Source organism: Callorhinus ursinus, unplaced genomic scaffold (assembly GCF_003265705.2).
Source record: "Callorhinus ursinus isolate GAN/ISIS: 27379988/994484 unplaced genomic scaffold, GSC_fseal_2.0 scaffold1, whole genome shotgun sequence".
NCBI lineage: Eukaryota > Metazoa > Chordata > Mammalia > Carnivora > Otariidae > Callorhinus > Callorhinus ursinus.
This window is the reverse complement of record NW_027397063.1, coordinates 98,230,308-98,251,922: the sequence shown is the minus strand read 5'-3', so window position 1 is coordinate 98,251,922 and position 21,615 is coordinate 98,230,308. Positions and strand designations below refer to the sequence as shown.

The window sequence follows — 21,615 nt, the reverse complement described above, 5'->3', positions numbered from 1 at the left end:
CTTTCTGTGACTTGCTTTACTCCTTGCTTCCCGGAAGGCCTATATTTTCTCCATCTCCCTTTAGAATTCTCATTTACTCCTTCATTAATGCGGAAGACAAAACAAACTAATGCTAAACCCTTACAGCTAGAAACATTAGTATTTATGTATTTGAAGTTTGTACTTATTAACAAGTGAATGTTGCATTGATGGACTTCCACACATTGCAGTAGAGTACAGATGATTGAGCTGTGTAGGAGGCTGGATCTGCTATGGTATACTGAAAACATAACAAAATCTCTGCATCTGTACTGAGTCTCAGTGCTTCAAGGGAGAGAGGGCATGGACTTGGGGATAAAAATTAGCAGTTAAAGGATTCTTCACTGACTCTCTTCCTTAAATCCACAGTGCTATTATCATCTCTGGAGGACCTAATTCTGTGTATGCAGAAGATGCTCCCTGGTTTGATCCAGCGATATTCACTATTGGCAAGCCTGTTCTTGGAATTTGCTATGGCATGCAGGTACATCTGTGAATTTGCCTTAAGAGTTGACTTAATTTATTCTGTTTGTGATTCTTATTGTATTAATATTTTCTGTCTTTAGAGTATTTAGGATATTGTATGAGCTAATTTGTGCATGTTGCAACTGTTTACAAATTGTTATAGCAGTATGGCAGAACCGACCTGAGTGGAAATCTGTTTTTAGAGAAGTAACTATATTACTGCATACAACATAACACTGTCCATTAAAAAAATTCAGACATTCAAATTTACATGTTACGGAAATAGTACACAGAGCTCATTTATATTTTTACTCAATTCCCTTATTGTTACATTTTAAAACGATTTATTTATTTTAGAGATAGCATGCCTGCATGCGTGCTCGAGCCAGGGGAGGGGCAGAAGGGAGAGTGAGAGAATCTCAAGCAGACTCCATGCTGCACGCAGAGTTCCAGGTGGGGGCGCTTGATCCCATGACCCTGAGCCCTGAGATCATGACCTGAGGCAAAATCAAGAGTCGGATGCTTAACCAACTGAGCCACCCAGGTGCCCCTCTTACTGTTGACATTTTTAACCATTTGAGAGTAAGTTGCACACCTGATGTCCTGTTACTTGTTGTATTTCCTAAGGATGAGAGCTCTCCTATGTAACTACAGTCCACATATCAAAATCAGGAAGTTAACATTGATTCAGTTTTGCATCTAATCCACAGACTGCATTCACATTTCACTGTTTGTCTCATTAATGTCCCTTGTAAGTACTGTGTCCAATCTAGGACCATGTGTTATATTTAGTTGTCAAGTCCTTTATTTTGAAACCATTCCTGTCTTTTCTTCTCTTTCATGACCTTGACAGTTAAAAAAAAAAAAAGACATTCCAGTTACTTTATAGATTCTCCCTCAGTTTTGGTTTATTTGATGTTTTCTCATTGTTAGGTTCAGGTTCTGTTCTTTTGGCAGGAGTAGCACAGAAATGATGCTCTCCTCTCAGAGCAGGTCATTAGGAGGCACGTGATGTCAGTGTGTGCCATGACAGGTGATGTCAGTTTGATCGTTTGGTTAAGGCGGTGTCTGCCAGGTGTCTCCACTGTATCGTTAATGAGTATGCATACCTTGGAACTGTATCAAAAACAAGAATACATAGGGACTGAGGTCTAGATATAAAACTATTCTTCTGTAAGTTAAATGTTTAGAAATCTATTTTGGTTGCTTTGATACCTTTTTAGAGGAGTATAGGTTTATTAGACAAGTAGAATGTGATTACTGAATAAGATGATAGAAGGATAATACTGAGCCAGTAATATGCTAAGTTCTCACTTAGAATGATTTGTTCAATAAGATCTACTTAATGAGGTGGGAATAGAAATAAATACATTTAAGAAAAGTTATCCCTAGTGATTGTAAGCAAAATGATTTTCTAGTTGAGATAACGTTTAACAATGTATCTTACTTAACCACATCATCTGAAAATTGAGCTAGCTGGGATAGTATTCCCTGGGTAATATAATTATTAATTGACAGATTATAGTATTTTGCCTTTTCTAGTGTCAGAAGCAAGATAGTTTTTTTAAACTCAGAATTCTCTGCTATGATAAGAATAGCCAAATAAATACAATGACTGGATTCACTTGTTTGTGAATGATCTTGATCTCTTTTCCCTTTGGCCCACCTTTTGGCTTTAGCCTGTACTAAATCAGAAGGGAAGACAGGGGTCACAATACAAGTGGAGTATCTAATTGTGAGATCCTAACTGACCAAATGGAATCGGTGTTAATTAAAATATCAGCTTTTTAATTTCCTCATGATACTCTGGTCCTCCCTAGTTGATTATTGAGAATTGTCTATTAACTTTTGATTTCTTGTATATATGGCTTAAGATGATGTATTCTTTCTCCCAATGACTGAGTTGTTTTAAGTCCTTGGATTGAAGATAATTTGAAATTTTAGTAAGTGGGCAAAACAGAGGGAGTCATTTTTTTTTTTTAAACAATCTGTTTGAGGGGCGCCTGGGCGACTCAGTTGTTAAGCATCTGCCTCCGGCTCAGGTTGTGATCCCAGCGTCCTGGGATCTAGCCCGCAGCAGGCTCCCTGCTCTGCGGGAAGCGTGCCTCTCCCTCTCCCATTCCCCCTGCTTGTGTTCCCTCTCTCGCTGTCTATGAAATAAATAAATAAAAACCTTAAAAAAAAAAAAGAATAATTAAACAATCTGGTTGAAATTGCTGTGCTGTAGTGATGAATATTGTACAGAAGGAGGCTGTTTAAAAAGGTAGAAAGTGAGCAGACCAGTATATTTTATCTGGCCCTGGAGCATTCAGAGAAGGAAAAAACAATAAAAATCACTGTTCACATAAGAATGAATATTTTTGTTGTTCTTATACTTCATGCAAAAGCAGAATATTAGGAATCACTGGTCTGTAAAACAGCTTTACCAGATTTCATTTCTTGCTAATTGTTCATTATAGTTTTCCACTTTGATTTAGAGGAAATACTGATCCCTAAAAATATGTGATATATGAAGTTCAAAAGCTACAACAATGGATTTTTTTTTCTCTAGGCAACAAGCATTTTCTAGTTAAAGGCTCTTTTTGTCCTGTTAAAAGTTTTCTGAAAAGCCAAGTGGTGATTATGAATTTGACTTGGATAACAACTTACTTTTGGATTTTCTTACATAGTATTCTAATGAATACATTTTCTTAGAAGAGCCCACATCCTGATTGAGTTGAACATTGGAAACTGGCTGGCTTTTTTTTTTTTTTTAATACACCTTTGCCCTCGGATGTAATGTATTTACATAATTTATTGATCTCCCATGCCAGAGTAGTCAGTATTAATCATGTAGCACAACTTACATTAAATGATTTTTAGTATATTGAGGTATTATAACATTCTGTAAGGAAGAGTCTAACATATTTTTTTCAGGACCCCTTATAGTGAAATATGTCTGGAAAATGCTGCCTTAATTTAAGTGCTAGTGACTGTTTCTCCCTTTGCCAGTCCCTCATATAATTGTAAGGCCTAATTTTTCTGTCATTCAGTAGAGATCTTGCGGTAGCCAGAGCTAGGCCTGCTCATGTTAAATATGTAAAACAATTTGCCTTTATGTCCTCTGAACTTACATATTAGGACGATAGAATAGGCTGATCTTGGTCCTTTAGATAAAAATTGTCTTTCCATAAAATATTGGTATAGATGACACCATCTAGCTAATATGTTGTTTTTAAAGGACTAATAATTCTTAGTGATTGTTAGTTGGGTAAGTTTAGCACCAAAGGTCTCACTCTAGTGTATACGTTTGCCCCCAATAGCATCCTGAAATTGTAGTTATTTCAGTGTCTTATGTACCATCTTTCTCATTCACTGGACTCCCTTGTGAAAGCCTTTCTAATAGCTTTCTGGGAATTCTTTGCTTTAGAAGAAAAAAGACTGTCTTGCCCATTGCTCCTTTTATCTCTATATCCCCTCACTCTGTGTAAGAAATAGAATATTAGTAGAACTTTTGAAACTCTCTTTATACTTTTCTCCATTCATGTTGTTCTTCTCTTTTCTTACCAGAGGCAGCACTTTCCCTGAATTTTGTTATTCATTCCCCTTTTTCTCTTTACAGCTTTATATATGTTTATATCCCTAAGTAATATATTTAATTTTGCCTATTGACCTTTTGTGGACTTCTAAATTGTGTTGAGTTCCAACAGTTTTAGTTAGCTTGATCACTCAGCTGTCTTCTAATTAAGAACAGCAAATTAAGGGAGGTAGAGGTGCACAAGGTTCACTGAGAATATAGAAGAAAGCACTTAATTTTTCATTCAGCAACTTTTAATGACTGCTTTGGGCCACATACTTTGTTAGGCCCCTGGGACTGTGAAGAGACCTGAAGACATGGGGGAGAGAACATGGTCTGTTTTGGCAATTACTCCAGCTCGAATGGCTGGAGTGCAGAATGAGGGGGAAGAAGAGAAGTGACTAGAGGCGGGGGGACTGGGTGGATTGTTAACAGTGTTCCTAAACTGTGTGATAGTTCATGTGCTGCAGAAAGTGTTTGATAACCTGGGTTTGTTGTTTGGGAAATACTGGGCTACGTGGGTTAGCAAGTTTTTTTCCTGCTGAACTTAACCCAAACCTTTATTGCAGTAAACTTTATTGTGAATGTCTTAAGAGGAAAATGTGGAGGGCAGCATTTGCTGATGGTTTTGAAGGCTATTCCACTGTGCATTATAAGAACGAACACTTATTTAGCCCTCTGCCTGCTTTTTTATTGGGAGCTGGGTCAACTTGTATCTCTCATGGTTATGGCAGTATCTTATGACAACTGTGTGAAACAGATACACGGAGATGAATCATAGTGATTACATCAAGGCAGAATTAACGATTGTAGAAATTTTGTGTGTGTTTATTTGGTGTTGGGAGGGGGGAGTCTGTAGGTGTATGGGATTTATACAAATAAATTTAATTGAAAGACCAGATTTTCTTGCTTATGCTCTCTCCACAACATAGCCTTCTGCAGGCTTTCAGACTGTTCCTTTGGGGCCAAAGGTTAAATCACTTAGAGAAATTTGTACCTGCCTAGTTCTAAGCTCAGAGTACCTTTTAAAATGCTTTTAAATTAAACTGAAATTGTAGTTATTTCAGTGTCTTATGTACCATCTTTCCCAATACTTCCGATGTAAGTATTAAATATCTATTTTTAACGAATGAATTAAAGTACACTAAATGGAAAATCTGCCAGTGTTTAATAGAAATTAACCTCAGGTCAGATTTCTAATCTAGTTTTGTTTTATAACTATTCCTCTTAATAACTGTATAATTACATATAATAATACCAAGCTATCTACATTTATCTAACTCTTTATTTTCGGGGCACAAACATAGCAGATATCCTGAAAACAGGAACATAAATTATTAAATTAGCGTAATAAAATGATTGGGTAATTCTTTTGATTCATATTAATGTCAATTTATTTTCTCTTTGAACAGATGATGAATAAGGTATTTGGAGGTACTGTGCACAAAAAAAGTGTTAGAGAAGATGGAGTCTTCAGTATTAGTGTGGACAACACATGCTCGTTATTCAGGTATTATAGATATTTTTAGATGCCTAAGAACAATTAGAGTAACTGACTTGAATTTGGGATTGTTATTCTTCAAAATTAGAGATTCCGTAATTCTTAGACAAATTAAGGCCGTACTAGTGGCCAGAGGTGTAACTGTCATATTTGTTTTCCATTTGAGTGTCAGGGTGGCAGAGGATGGTGGTGATGCTAAGTAGGGATAAGGAAAGCACTTATGACATAACTTAAAAGCACCTGTGCAGTCTTGGATCCGTGTTTGGGATTGCATACTGTGATGCCAACATTTGTAGTTTTTCCTTTTTACTCTTTGGAATGTGATTCTAAACATTAATGTGCCAGATGTGGCAAATGGATAATGTTTTAAACTATCTTGCATCTACCAAATGTGTTTGTATATCTCTTGCCTCATGTTTTTGCTGGGTACTTAGCACACAACCAATTTGTTGGACTCATTATTAAATATATGTTTCCCTTCTGCTCACTTTCTCTACGTTGAGCATAACTGTACCTAGCATACTATCTTTTAATATAGTGAATGTATTAATTGGTTTTTGTTCTAGGTAACAACAGATTAGGTGCTATAGCTCTAATCTGTTTAAAAATGTGTGGATGGGCTATTCACTCCCTTCCTGGAACCGTTCATCTTCTGCTTGACTTAAAAAAAACATGACTGCATTTTCATTCAGTTTTCCAGAGGACCAGAAGCTTTCTTTTTTGGGAGTTTTCTATGTTTTGGGTAAAGCTCATTTTAGTGGACTGTTGATAGGGTTACTCACTTGCTTTTTTTTTTTTTTTTAATTTTTAAATAATCTCTGCACCCAGTGTGGGGCTCAAACTCATAACCCCAGAATCAAGAGTAGTATGCTCTGTTGACTGAGCCAGCCAGGTGCCCCCTGACTTGCTTCATTTTTGACTTAAATTTCATTTTTATTTTTTTATTTTTGTTTTTTTCTTTAAAGATTTTATTTATTTATTTGACAGAGAGAGACACAGTGAGAGAGGGGACATAGCAGGGGGAGTGGGAGTGGGAGAAGCAGGCTTCCCGCCGAGCAGGGAGCCCGATGCGGGGCTCGATGCGGAGCTCGATCCCAGGACCCTGGGTTCATGACCTGAGCCGAAGGCAGACGCCTAACGACTGAGCCACCCAGGCGCCCCTGTTTTTTTAAAAGATTTGAAGTAATCCTACACCCAACAGGGCTCAAACTTAGAACCCTGAGATTAAGAGTTGCATGTTCTACCGACTGAGCCAGCCAGGCACCCCTTAAGTTTCATTTTTACTTTAAAACTACGTTTCCCCCTTACTGCATTAAATCTATAAAATTTATAAAACTGATGTCAGTTAGTGAGCCACAGTTACCCCTTTTTTTGTGTGTGTGAATCGAGGAAATTTACTTCTATTTATAATTGAAGTATAGTTGACACTGTTAACATTAGTTTTGAGTGTACAACATAGTGATTCCGCAAGTCTATCCATTATGCAGTTACTTCTTGTTATCATTTCTTTTAATTGTGCTAATTATTTTTAGTTGTAGGTATGTTTTGTTAATATGCTTGTGCCTAAATTAATTTCTAATGAATAGTTTTCTCCAAATTGGACAGATCAGAAATTTTAAAATCCAAGTTATAAACTTATTATCTGAAATGGAGATATCCCAGTTTATACACAAAACTGGCTATGGCTGGCTCTTTAATTTTGAGGAAGAGCAAAAATAAGTATATCTGTTTGAAGATTCTCATTTTCAAAGGAAGATTAATTAAAAAAGCCATAGTGGCTCAAAATAATCTTATGAGCTGAAGCTACTCATTACCAAAATGCATTTGAAATCTAGTACTTATTCCACTTCGTAATGGAGAGGTTTTGCTTACATTCTTTTGTATCTAAAGTGACTAGCCTTGAGAACCATTTTAGGAATCATGGTGGTATGTTATACTGCAGAGGCTTTATATCTAAAGATCTGGTTAAAAAAATTTTTTTTTGCATTTTTAAAAAAATTTTATTATGTTAATCACCATATATTACATCATTAGTTTTTGATGTAGTGTTCCATTATTCACTGTTTGCATATAACACCCAGTGCTCCATTCAGTATGTGCATCACCAGGCTAACCCATCCCCTCACCCCCTCCCCTCTAGAACCCTCAGATTGTTTTTCAGAGTCCATAGTCTCTCGTAGTTCGTCTTCCCCTCCAGTTCCCCCCCCCAAGATCTGGTTAAAATTTAAAGTTTTCTGTTTGTCTTCCTAGTTGTAAAATTGTGGAACTCATTCACAACATACATTAGTATGTTATTACTACTACAACAGTAGTAAACCTGAAACATCCATTTGGCTTTAATGTAGTTTATTTTTATTTTACTTTTTTTTTTTTTACTTCTTAATATTTAATATTCAGTCCTCTGTCAGATTTTCTCATAATGTAAGAAATATCTTTTTATAGTTGATTTGTTTGAATCAGGGTCGAGAGAAAGTCCACATGTTGCATTTGATAAATGTTACATCTTCTTTAACCTATGCCTTTAACGTGTTTGGCATGAGAAATAGAAGTCCACATTGCTACTGGGTTGTCTTTGTTTCTAGGCCCTTTCAGTGAATAAATTTAGTCAATATGTATTTTAGAGAAAACAGAATCCCTGTATACTCCTATTTCCATTTAAAATGAAAGTTTTTTTTTAATATTTATTTATTTGAGTTTATGGGGTTTTATCTAACAACTTTGATTTTTGTATCTCCTTACTCTGAGGCTGAAAACCTCAATTCCTAATTATTTAATATTTGTTTTAACCTATAACGTGCATGTATTTACTGTATATATAGCTGCAAAATAACAATGTCAGTATTAGTACTTTTACTTTCTGATATAGAACTACTGAATGTTTAGATCTCTGAAATGCCTTCTCAAGATAAATCCTAATAGAGAAAAAATGTTGAAATTATTATTTTGTAGCTTCTTGAAATAATTTTTTATGCATGTGGTTATACCACCAACTTTTAAATATATTTTTTTCGGTTTTCAATTTTTACAGATTGCCTTTTTTGAGATTTAATACTCCTTTTGTCTTTATTTATAATGCACAGAATAAATTTAAATTCTAGCAGTGTTGCACTGCTACATACTTTTTTTTCTATTTTATTGATTTACACATATGGTGAGTTAGTATTTTAAAGGAAAAGAACACACTAGTTATAAGATGAATAAGTTCTGGGGATCTAATGTTCAGGCATGGTGACTACAGTTAACTGTCTTGTGTACTTAAAAGTTGCTGAGAGTAGATCTTAAATGTTCTCCCCATACACATAAAAAAATGGTAACTGTGATGTGTGATGTATGTGTTAGCTAACCTTATTGTGTTAATTATTTCATTATATATATATCAAATCATCATGTTGTACATCTTTAACTTACACACTATTACGTGTCAATTATATCTCAGTAAAGCTGGAAAAAAATTAAGCATAAGATCCCATTGACCATGTCTTTAATTAAGATATTTCTGTGTTGTGTTTTATTTTTTGTATGTTTAGGGGTCTTCAGAAGGAAGAAATTGTTTTGCTTACTCATGGAGATAGTGTAGACAAAGTAGCTGATGGATTCAAGGTTGTGGCACGTTCTGGGAACATTGTGGCAGGTGAAAATTTTAAAACTTTTGCAGATTTCATTTTAAAAAACTTCTCTAAAGAGTCTAAGAATATGTTTCTGTATGAGGTACTGTTATTTTTTTTATTTTTAAAAGATTGTAAATGTCATCGGATCAACCCTTAATTTATGAAGGGAATTTAATATTATTTAGAAGTCACTTACTGGTTTGCTCTGAAATACTTTAAAAAATGTTCATTCTAATAAAAGTTCTCCAGATGTAAAACACTACTTTTATGGCTCAGGATAAATTTGAGAATGGTCTATTTTTCTAGTGTGCTTTGTTCATAATTGGGTTTTTAAATGCCTTTCTTAGGTATACATAGGCATATATCTTGGACATCTGTGAAACACCAGACTAAGCGCTCAGGACATTTCTCTGAGGCAGGGTAGGCAAACTGTGACCTGTGGGTCAAATCTAGCCTATAGCCTGTTATGTTATTAAAGGGTTATAATAAAAGACAGGGACTGTATGCGTATGTTCCACAGAGCCTAAAATTTTTATGATTTAGCCCTTTGTAGAAATTTTGCTAATCTGTACTTTAAAGCCGTTTTTTTTTTTTTTTTTTTTTTTTAAATTTTGTTTATTTATTTGAGAGAGAGAGAATGAGAGATAGAGAGCACGAGAGGGAAGAGGGTCAGAGGGAGAAGCAGACTCCCCACTGAGCGGGGAGCCCGATGCGGGACTCGATCCCGGGACTCCAGGATCATGACCTGAGCCGAAGGCAGTCGCTTAACCAACTGAGCCACCCAGGCGCCCTTTAAAGCCGTTTTTATTCTCTTCTTTTTTGTGGAAGAGGAATTGATTTTCTGGCAGTTTGTGATTTTTTTTGACTTGCTTATTTGAGTAGTTGTTATGTAAATAATTATCAATAATCCTGGAAGTCAGTAAAAAAAAAAAAAAAAGTGGATTTATCAATAAAGTTTTTTTTTGTTTGAAATGCCACACCTCAACAGTAAGTTGAAAAAAGATTTGTCATGGATAAACCGAATTGAGTAATTTGCCTGCAATTACTTAACATAAGAATAGGAATGATCCAGAATGGTTTTCATATTGAAATGTTTTTACTTAAGATTAACAGTGGTAGATGGCGTATGTATTTGTATTCATTTAAGCAATATTTGTGTGCTTTGTGCCGTAACATTTCCAGGTGCCAAGGGTAAAGTAATGAACATAGTGGACAAAAATCTCTTTAACATTTCCAGTTTGGGGGGAGGGATGGGACAGCTAATACACAAACAAATACAGAATATGTCAGGTGTCAGATAGTGTTTAAGTACATTGACAAATACAGGAAGAGAAGAGTATTGCAGAATATGTGTGATTAAGGTTGTTACTCTTTTATATAGGATATTCAGGGAAGGTATTCCTATAAAATGATACTGAACATGAAGGAAGTAAGTGCTGACTCTTCTGGATATTTGGGGGAAGAGGAAATAGCAGTACAAAGCTCCCAGGATTGGGACCATGTTTGAGGAACTGCAAGGAAGACTACCTGGTTGGAGTAGAGTAAGCATGGAGGAGAGTGGTAGAAGATGAGATTAGAGGGATGGTCGGGGGCCAGGACACAGGCCATTTGAGGTCACTATGAAATTGTTGACTTTACTCATGATCTAATTTCAGGATTACCTTGGCTATGATGAGGAGAAAAGAGAAAGGGTCAAATGTAGAAGTAGGGAGATCAGCTAGGAATCTACTGCAGCAATCAGGAGAGGAGACAGTAGTGTAGGGAATAGTGTGGTAGAGGTGGAAGTGGTCAAGAGTGATTCTTTTCTCATATAGATCTTGTACATATTTTGTTAGATTTATACCTTAGTATTTCATTTATTTGGGTGCTAATTGTTTTTAATTTCAAATCCCACTTGTTCATTGCTGGTATTTAGGTAAGCAGTGAACTTTTGTGTATTAACCTTACATCCTACAACCCTACTGTAATCACTTACTAGTTCCTGGAGTTTTTTTGTTGATTTTTTTTCCAGATTTTCTATATAGATGATCATGTCATCTGTGAACAAAGTTTTATTTCTTCTTTCTCAGCCTGTATACCTTTTACTTCTTTTCTTATTGCATCAGTTAGGACTTTTATATGGTGTTGAAAAGCAGTGGGGAGAGGGAACATCCTTGCCTTGTTCCTGATCTTAGTGGGAAAGTTTTGAGTTTCTGTTTAGGTATGATTTTAGCTGTAGGTTTTTAGAAGATAATCAAGTTGAGGAAGTTCCCCTATATTCCAAGTTACAGAGAGTTTTTATCATGAATGGGTGTTGGATTTTTTTCAGATGCCTTTTCTGCATCTATTGAATCAGATCATGTAACTTATAAAACTGATAGAGGCCTATTGACATTATCTATTTCTCGTGTGAGTTTTGGTAAGTTGTGTCTTTCAAAGAATTGGTCCATTTCATCTGTGTTATAAAATTTGTGGACATAGAGTTAGTCATAGTATTCCTTTATTATTTTAATGTCCATGGGACTTGTAGTGATGTCTCCTCTTTCATTTCTGACATTAGTAATTTGTGTCCTCTCTCTTTTTCTTAGTTAACCTGGTTAAAGGCTTACCAATTTTATTGATCTTTTCAAAAAACCAGCTTTTAGTTTTGTTAGTGGTGGTGGTTGCTGTTGATTTCCTGTTTTCAGTTTCATTGACTTAATTTTTATTATTTCTTTTGCTTACTTTGGATATAATTTGCTCTTTTCTCATTTCTTAAGGTGGAAGTTTAGGCGATTGAGTTTAAATCTCTTTTTTTCTAATATATGTATTCAGTGCTGAAAATTTCCTTCTAAGCACTGTTTTTGCTGTCTTTTGGTGTTCTGAGAGCAATTTCCATTGTGTGGGGAGAGTTGGGGAGTGTTTCCTACACCAACAAACAATTCTTATACACCAGTATGGTATTTGAGCGGTCAGCTCAGTTCATCTCAATTCTGACCTTGTGTACCCAGAGATAGCACCAGATTGCACGGGTTGAGGGCTGCATCCCACGAGACCACACCCCCTTCCCTACCCACACACACTGCAGACACCAGTTGCAAGCCGAGGTTATCACCTGTGCCTCTGACTGAACAACCATAGATTGGAGGTTCTAGTGACCCCCTCCTTGGGTTTCAGACATCAGTCACAGGTGCAGGTTACCAGTATTTTTACCGACTGGCTGTAAATCAGAGGTTCTCATGACCTTTTCCTCATTTCAATTAGTTTTCTAGAGTGGCTCACAGAACTCAGAGAAACATTTTACCACTAGATCCCTGGTTTATTATAAAAGGATATAACTCAGGAACAGCCAGATGGTAGAGATTTATAGGGCAGAGAATGGGGAAAGACATGGAGCTTCCATGCCCTCTCTAGGTGCACCACTCTCCCCAAACTGCACTTGTTCATTAACCTGGAAGTTCTCCAAACATCATCCTTTTGGGTTTTTATGGAGGCTTCATTACATAGGCATGATTGATTAAATCATTGCTTCCTGGTAATTGATTCATCCTCCAGCCCCTCTCCCCTCCCTGGAGTCCAGGAGGTTGGGACTGAAAGTTCCAAGTCTCTAATCACATGGTTGTCTCCCCCTGCTTCCTGGTAATTGATTCATCCTCCAGCCCCTCTCCCCTCCTCCCTTCCCTGGAGTCCAGGAGGTTGGGACTGAAAGTTCCAAGGCTCTAATCACATGGTTGTCTCCCCCTGGTAACCAGCCCCCATCCTTAGGTGCTTTCCAAAAGTCACCTTATGAATATGAGAGATACCTTTAAGCTCTAATTTCTTAAGAAATTCCAAAGGTTTTGGGATCTGTGAGCCAGGAACTGTGAATGATGTTCTTTTCTTTATGTAAAGTTTCTGACCTTTATCATTTTCCTTTTGTCTAAAGAAATTCTTTTATCCTTTCTTGCAAGGCCCATGTGCTGGCAGCAAACAGCTTCAATATTTGCTTGTCTGAGGAAGTCTTTATTTTTCTTCACTTTTGGAGGATAATTTCTCAGGGTACAGAGTTTTTTTGTCTTCTCTCAACATTTTTTTAATTTAATTTTTTAGCTTTACTAAGATTAATTGACAACATTGTAAAGTATACAATGTGCTGATTTAATATAGGTACACATAATGAAAAGATTCCCCCATGGAGTTAATTGACACATCCATCACCTCACATATTTACCTTTTTGTGTGTGAGACTATTTAAGTTCTGTTTTCTTAGCAAATTTAGATTATATAATACAGTGTTATCAATTATAAGTCACCATATTATTAATTAGGTCCTCAGACTTTATTCATCTTACAACTGAAAGTATGTACCCTTTTACCACCTCTCCCTATTTCCCCCAGCCAGGCCCTGGTGATCACTTTTCCATTCTCTATTTCTGAGTCCAGCTTTTTATTTTTTTTAAGATTCTGCATATAAGCTATACCATCAGTATTTGTCTTTGGCTTAATTCACTTAGCCTAATGCCCTCCAGATTCATCTGTGTTGTTGCAAATGACAGGATTTCCTTCTTTTTAAAAGCCAAATAATACTCCATTTAGTGTGTATATATTATGTGTGTGTGTATATATGTGTATATATGTTTCTTTGGTTTGTGTGTCTGTATTTATGCCAGTACAGTACTGTTTTGATTACTGTCATTTTGTAATGTAGTTTGAAATCAGGACATGTGATGCCTCTTTCTTTTTTTTTTCTCAAGATTGCTTTGGCTCTTTGAGGTCTTTTGTAGTTTGATATACATTTTAGGATTCCTTTTTTTTATTTCTATGAAAAAGTCATTGGAATTTTGATAGAGATTGAATTGAATCTGTATATAGCTTTGGGTAGAATGGGCATTTTAACAATATTCTTCTAATCAATGAACATAGGATATTTCTTCATTTATTTGTGCCTTCAATTTCTTTCATCTTTGTCTTAGAGTTTTGAGTATACAGATTTTTCACCTCCTTGGTTAAGCTTGTTGCTAAATATTTTATTCTTTTTGATGCTATTGTAAATGGGAACGTTTTCTTAATTTCTCTGATAGTTTAACTTATAGAAACACAACTGACTTTGGTATGTTGATTTTCTATTCCACAACCTTACTGAAATTGTTTATTTGTTGTAACAGTTTTTTTTGGTGGAATCTAGGTTTATTTGAGATCTTTTTTTCTTGATGTAGTTATTAATTGCCATAAACTTCCCTCTTGAATTATTTTTGCTACATCCCATAAGTTTTGGGTGTTATGTTTCCATTTTTATTTGTCTTGGGTTTTCGTTTTTTTTTTTTTTTCCTCTTTTGATTTATCCTTTGATCCATTCCTTTGTCAGGAGCATGTTTTTTAATCTCCACATATTTGTGAGTTTTTAGTTTTGTTCTTGTAATTTCTAGTTTCTTACCATTGTTGGAAAAGATGTTTGATAGGATTTTAATCTTCTTAAATGAGATTGGATTCTGATATGTTTTGAATGGAGAGACAAAGGAGTTCCTGTTGGATTGCATTTGGAGTGGGGGGGGAAAAGGGTATAATTGAGTTTTAACTCCCATGTTTTTTGGTCCAACCATCCAGGAAGTTGAAGTTTCTGTTTACCTGAAAGGAAAGAATGCAGGCATTCAAGTTTGTAGATTAAATTCAAGATGCCTTATTAAACATAGAAAAAGTGGTATGAATATGCAGTTGTATATAGGAGTCTAGACTGTAGAGTAGAAAATTGAGCTGGAAGTATAAATTTGGGTGTTTACCATCATATGGGTAGAATGTAAAGTTATGAGAGTTGTAGATCACTCAGTGTATAGAGGGGAGATTTAAGGGCTGAGTACTGGGCAACTTTCATGTGTAGAGATGGATAAGATGAGGAGGAACCAACAAAGATTAAGAAGGAGCAGACAGTGAAATAAATGAACCAAGAGAGAGTGGTGTCCTAAAACCCAAGTAAAGAAAATGTGAGGTTTCTTGGTATAATAGAATTAGTATGAATCTGGGAGCCTGCTCGACCTGATTTAGCTACTTAAACAGCTGTAAGTTTCTTGGTATCTCAGAGCCGTAAATAGGGGTAATGCATACACAGGTAAAACATCTAGCCTATCATCTTTTGCTTAGTAAATAATTCATAATTTGTCAGAAACACATTACTCAAATCCATGAAGTTACATTTGTGGTTAATAGTATCTAAGAAAGGAATACATAGAATATTCTGATAGGCCTAATACATGAGGTTTTTCTAATACATAAAATTGATAGCTGTATATTGCATATGAAAGCCGTGTGGGACTGAGAGCCAAAACTGAGTTATCATTGTATTAAATAGACAATCTGGGTGGAGAAGGAAAGTACTATGAGGTAATCTCTGTAGGACTTATTTCACTGTCCTATATAGTTCACTAATTGCTACCTAAGGACTTCTAAAGAAAAATTGTGGCAACGTAGTTTTTGTTTTACATTTTTTTCCCCCTGTAGCTAAAAATGTACTAAGTTGTATCAGTTTTTATATTTATAGAGGAAGAAATTGTGAGGAATTACTATGGGTACTTAGTTGAGTCTTCCACATGAAAACATTTTTAATTTGTGATTATTTTCTCTATTAAAGGTATAGCAAATGAATCTAAAAAATTATACGGAGCACAGTTCCACCCAGAAGTTGGCCTTACAGAAAATGGGAAAGTAATCCTGAAGAATTTCCTCTACGATATAGCTGGGTGCACTGGGACCTTCACTGTGCAAAACAGAGAACTTGAGTGCATTCGAGAGATCAAAGAAAGAGTAGGCACATCAAAAGTTTTGGTAAGGAATTTACATCTGAAAGTCTACAAATTTATGTCAATAATGCTAGAACTCAGAGCTGGCTTCAGCACCATGGCCCTTAAATGTTGACTGGGTGATCGGATGTTTTGTGAGTTGCACTGTTTCAGAGTGCTTTTTCAATTACCATATCTACTTTTGATAAAATCAGTGTTTTTAAGGGTAATGATTTAAGCTGATAGTTTCTATTTTTTTGTTGTTTATTGTACTCAACTTGATTTTTAATTTCACCTTGTAGGTTTTACTCAGCGGTGGAGTAGACTCAACAGTTTGTACAGCTTTGCTGAATCGTGCTTTGAACCAAGATCAAGTCATTGCTGTGCACATTGATAATGGCTTTATGAGAAAACGAGAAAGCCAGTCTGTAGAAGAAGCCCTCAAAAAGCTTGGAATTCAGGTCAAAGGTATTGATGAGCCCCCAGAAAAGTCTTTATGTGAGGACTTATTTAAACAAATCAGATCTAGCGTTATGGTTTGAGTGAGCTCATTGTCTTAACCAAGTACAGGTTTCTAGAGGTGCCTGGGTTCCCCAGTCAGTTGAGTGTCTGACTCTTGATTTTGGCTCAGGTCATGATCTCAAGGGTGTGGGAATGAGCCCTGCCTCCTGTTCCGTACTCAGTGGGGAGCCTGCTTGAGATTCTCTCCCTCTCTGTCCCCATCCCCCCAACCCCACCCCTTGCTCTTGTGTGCTCACACAGGCACCCACACTCTCTCAAATCTTAAAAAAAAAAACAACGAAAAACAAGTATAGGTTTCCCAGTAAATTTAAAATTATGTTTTTTACTTTTACATTATAATTATCTGGTTCAAGAGGGGTCCCAGGATAAATTTTAAAACTGAAATCAATAGAAATTCTAAAAAATCAAATCAATAAAAAAAATCAATAAAATTCCATCTGTCATTCTGTTCTCTTCTACTCGTTCACTCTTTTTGAGTTATCTTTTCCCATCCATAATATTATTTATGTGTGAGAATTTTCCAAGTCTTCCTACAACAAATATGGATGTACAGATTATTTTACAAACTGAAAGGCTTATACAGAGAAGTGAAGAATCCATAGTCACTTTTTTTTCTAGTTAATGAGAAATAATTGACATACATCACTGTATAAGTTAAGGCTACAGCATGATGATTAGATTTTGCATATATTTTGAAAGGATTATCACAATAGTCTCAGCTAATAGTCTTCTCATATGGGAACAATTAAAAGGAAAAATATTTTTCTTTTTATGATGTGAACTCTTAGGATTCACTCTTAACTTTTCTATGTATCAACCAGCAGTATTAGCTATAATTGTTATGTTGTATAGTACACCCTTAGTACTTATTTATATTGTAACTGGAAGTTTGTACCTTTTATCCACCTTCTTCCAATTCCCCTTCTCCTCAAGCTCCACCTCTGATAAGAAGTCTGATCTCTTTTTCTATGAGTTTGAGTTTTTAGATTCTACATAAAAGTGAGATCATACAGTATTTGTCTTTCTCTGTCTGACTTATTTCACTTGACATAATGCCTTTAAGGTCCATGCATGTCACAAATGCTAGGTTTCCTTATTTTTTATGGATGAATAATTTTCCATTGTGTGTGTGTGTGTGTGTGTGTGTGTGTGTGCTGCATCTTTATTCATACATTGTGTGTGTGTGTGTGTACTGCATCTTTATTCATACATTGTGTGTGTGTGTGTGTGTGTGTGTGTGTGTGTGTGTGTGTGTGTGTACTGCATCTTTATTCATACATTGATGGACACTTAGGTTGTTTCCATACCTTAGCTATTGCAAATAATGCTACTATGAATATGGGAGTGCAGATATCTTTTTGTGTGTTTTCATTTCCTTTGGGTATCTCTCTAGAAGTGGAATTGCTGGATCACATGATAGTTTTATTTTTAATTTTTTGAGGATCCTCCAAAAACTTGTTTTTTTTAAAGATTTTATTTATTTTAGAGAGAGTGAGTGTGAGCGGGGCCAGGGGACAGAGGGAGAGAGAATCTCAAGCAAACTCCATGCTGAGCATGGAGGCCAATGTGGAACTCTTATCTCACCACACTGAGATCATGACCTGAGCAGAAATCAAGTTGGACAGTTAACTGACTGAGCCCCTCAAAACTCTTCTATAGTGGGTGTGCCAGTTTACAATCCTACCAACATTGCACATGGATTCCCTCTTCTCCACATCCTCGCCAGCATTTATTATCTCTTGTCTTTGCTGATGGCCTTTCTAACAGGTATGAGGTGATATCTCACTGTGGTTTTAATTTGTATTTCCCTAATAAGTAGTGATATTGAGCATCTTTCTATGTACCTGTTGCCCTTTTGTATATCTTCTTTGGAGAAATGTCTCTTCAGGTCCTCTGTCCATTTTTTGATTGCATTGTTTGTGTTTTTGCTGTTGAGTTGTAGAAGTTCTTTATATATTTTGAGTATTAATCTCTTACCAGATATGTCCTTTGCAATATCTTCTTCCATTCAGTTGGTTGCCTTTTCATTTTGTTGATGGGTTCCTTTGTTGTGCAAAAGCTTTTTATTTTGATGTAGTCCCAATAGTTTATTTTTGCTTTCCTTTCCCTTGTCTGAGGAGACATATCTAGTAAAATGTTGCTAAGGGGAGGAAACTAACAAAAGCAGGATTTGTGGGGAGGCTCAAGATTGGAAACATTGGCTTCCCTGTGGGGTGTGGTTCTCTGGGTGAGCCTAAAACAGTTTGGTTGAAAATCTGAGAAGGAGATTCTTTTCCTTAACACAGGAATAAATTGCTGCTATCCCTTCCTATGGGAAGACTGGATTTATTCTCTAGAGAGGCTACAGAAAAGAAACTTTGGACTTGGGGATGTCAATACCAGGCATAGTTGAGGGTAGAAATAAGATTCGACGTTAGAAACAGTAGGGTTAAGCAAAAATCTGTATATTGAATGGTGACTCTCTCCCTGCCTTCTGGTATTTCGTTATCAGAATGCTGATAGGCAGGAGATTGGAGGTGTCTTTTCTGGGGTAATTGACCAGTTTAAGAGAAAGAGCTACAAATTCACTGGTGTCCCCCAGTGAAATAGCCAGCTGTATTTCAGTGAGGTTCACCAGTTGTTCAGCCTTACCACCAAATAGAGATCTTAGTAAGTTTTTAAGTACCTTGCTCTTGAAAAATAAAAGGATAGCCAGTGATTGCTAAATGTATGCTGATAAACATCAGTTTTTCAAGAGACTGTTTAATTCGGTGTGCGGTTCGGAGGACTTTGATCCCTGTATATGAACCCCTACTTTTAGCTCCCTTGGGGCTATGCTTCTTCCTTTGGCTTTTGCTTGTTGTTCTGGTGGGGCACTGAATACAGGAAAGCAATCAGCATAATGTATGATATTATGGCCTTAGATTACTAAATGCCACAGGATTCTCAAAAAAACAAAATTTAGTAAGTTCCTGTGTCTGGACTCTATTAATCATGGTTTATTGGTAGTTCTATAATATGTAGCCGAGGTAAGGGTGATCAAAAGATCGATCTAGGTTTTCTTTCTGTAGTTTGACCCATTATTTATGTTTTTTAAAATCTTCTATTAGTTTTAAAATGTGCTTCTCTTCTCTTCCTCAGTGATAAATGCCGCTCATTCTTTCTACAACGGAACAACAACTCTACCAATATCAGATGAAGATAGAACTCCACGAAAAAGAATTAGCAAAACATTAAATATGACAACAAGTCCTGAAGAGAAAAGAAAAATTATTGGGGATACTTTTGTTAAGGTACCTTTTTAATATCCACAATGTGTACTATTTTTGATGTGAATTTTAGTATTTGTTTTTCCTCATCCTTATATGAAATAATCAAATTTGCTGACTAATTTTGATTTTTTTTTTTTATTAAGAATTTTAGTGTATGTAACTATTATACTGACTGGTTTTTTAAAAACATATACTTATGTTGCCAGGCTTTTATTTATTTTAAGAATAGGTGTTTCAGTTGATATTAGACTTTTTAGTTCTTTGAGTATTTCAGTGGCTGGTTTTCAGGCTCTTGAATGTTTGCCCATCTTATGAATCTTTCTAAAGCATATGTTCTTAAAAGAGTTTTCTTTGGGAGTTGGTGTGGATTTTACCTCTTGGTCAGTATTGCAAAAGGATTCTGAGAAATCTTGTTGAAAGTATAAATAAAAAAGACTTTGCTATCTTTTTTTTAAAGATTCATCTCTTTAAAAGGCTGTTTTACTCCTCTTGGTTATAGATTGCCAATGAAGTAATTGGAGAAATGAACCTGAAACCAGAGGAGGTTTTCCTTGCCCAAGGTACTTTACGGCCTGATTTAATTGAAAGTGCATCCCTTGTTGCAAGTGGCAAAGCTGAACTCATCAAAACCCATCACAATGACACAGAGCTTATCAGAAAGTTGAGAGAAGAGGTAAAAGCTTATGAAAACTTTGCCATAAAGCCTTTCTCCCTCCCTCTGTCCCTGAACCATTTTTAATGGATAGTTCAGTAATGTTAAGTATATTTGCATTGTTCTGACACAGATCTCCATAACTTACTCATCTTGTAAAACTGGAACTTTATATCCCTTGAACAACAGCTACTCTCTTCTCCTTTTCCCCAACCCCTGGTAACCACCATTCTACTTTCTGTCTCCATGAATTTGACTACTTTAGATACCCTATAAAAGTGAAATCATTTGTCTTTTTGTGACTGGCTTATTTCATTTAGCATAGGTCCTCAAGGTTCATCCATGTTGTAACATGTGACAGGATTTCCTTCTTAAGGCTAAATAATAATTTATTGTATGTATATACACATTTTGTTTATCCATTTATCTGTTAATGGACATTTGGGTTGCTTCTACTTTTTGGCTGTTGTGAATTGTGCTGCTATGAACATGAGTTGGCAGATATCTCTTGGAGACTCTGCTTTCAGGTTTTTTTTTTGTTGTTATATACAAGAAGCAGTATTGCTGGATCATATGGTAGTTTTTGTTTGTTTTGTTTTTGTAAGATTTTAAGTAATCTCTACACTCAGCATGGAGCTTGAATATAAAACTCCAGGATTAAGAGTCCTATGCTCTACTGACTGAGGCAGCCAGGCACCCCATGGTAGTTCTAGTTTTAATTTTTAAAAGGGACTTCTTAATGTTTACAAAGCAGTTATATCATATTATAATCCACCAACAATGTTCCACACCTTGCCAATAATTGTTATTTTCTCTCTTTTTTTTTTGTAATTCACATTCATTAAGATGGCTACCATCTGTCTTTATTTTAGGCATCTTAGTGCATGTGAAGTGGTATCTCATTGTGCTTTTGATTTGCATTTTCTTAATAAAACTAATGATGTTGAGCATCTTTTCATGTGCTTATTGGCCATTTGTATATCTTCTTAGAAATATCCGGATATTTTGCACATTTTTAATTGGTTTATTTATCTTTTTATTACTGAATTGTAAGTGTTCTTTTTACACTCTGTAAGTCCTTTATCAAATAGGAGTAGGTTGTTTTTTCATTTCATGGTATCATTTGGAAAACTTTAATTTTGAAACACTAGTATGATGTTTTCTAATTGCCTTGTATTCTAAAGAGAACTAGATCAGAGATGGTGGGTAGGACTGCTCTGCTTTATTTATATTTGAAAGGTTTATGTTTAAAATGTGTTTCAAAGAGAAGTACGAAGATCAGTAAAATACTCATCTAATTCCTTATGAACACATGGCAGAAAATACTTTAAGATA

At 35.7% G+C, this 21,615-nt stretch overlaps 1 protein-coding gene across 2 annotated transcripts in view; it reads left to right on the top strand.

Annotated features, from left to right (window-relative positions):
- Positions 1-21,615, top strand: part of GMPS (guanine monophosphate synthase) — a 63,823-nt gene that overhangs the window by 25,297 nt on the left and 16,911 nt on the right. For both annotated transcript variants that reach the window (XM_025879997.2, XM_025880005.2), the window contains exons 3-9: positions 388-502; positions 5,452-5,549; positions 9,068-9,171; positions 15,708-15,901; positions 16,158-16,323; positions 19,498-19,649; positions 20,128-20,301. In XM_025879997.2, coding sequence (XP_025735782.2) covers positions 388-502; positions 5,452-5,549; positions 9,068-9,171; positions 15,708-15,901; positions 16,158-16,323; positions 19,498-19,649; positions 20,128-20,301 — 1,003 coding nt within the window. The remainder of the gene's footprint in view (positions 1-387; positions 503-5,451; positions 5,550-9,067; positions 9,172-15,707; positions 15,902-16,157; positions 16,324-19,497; positions 19,650-20,127; positions 20,302-21,615) is intronic.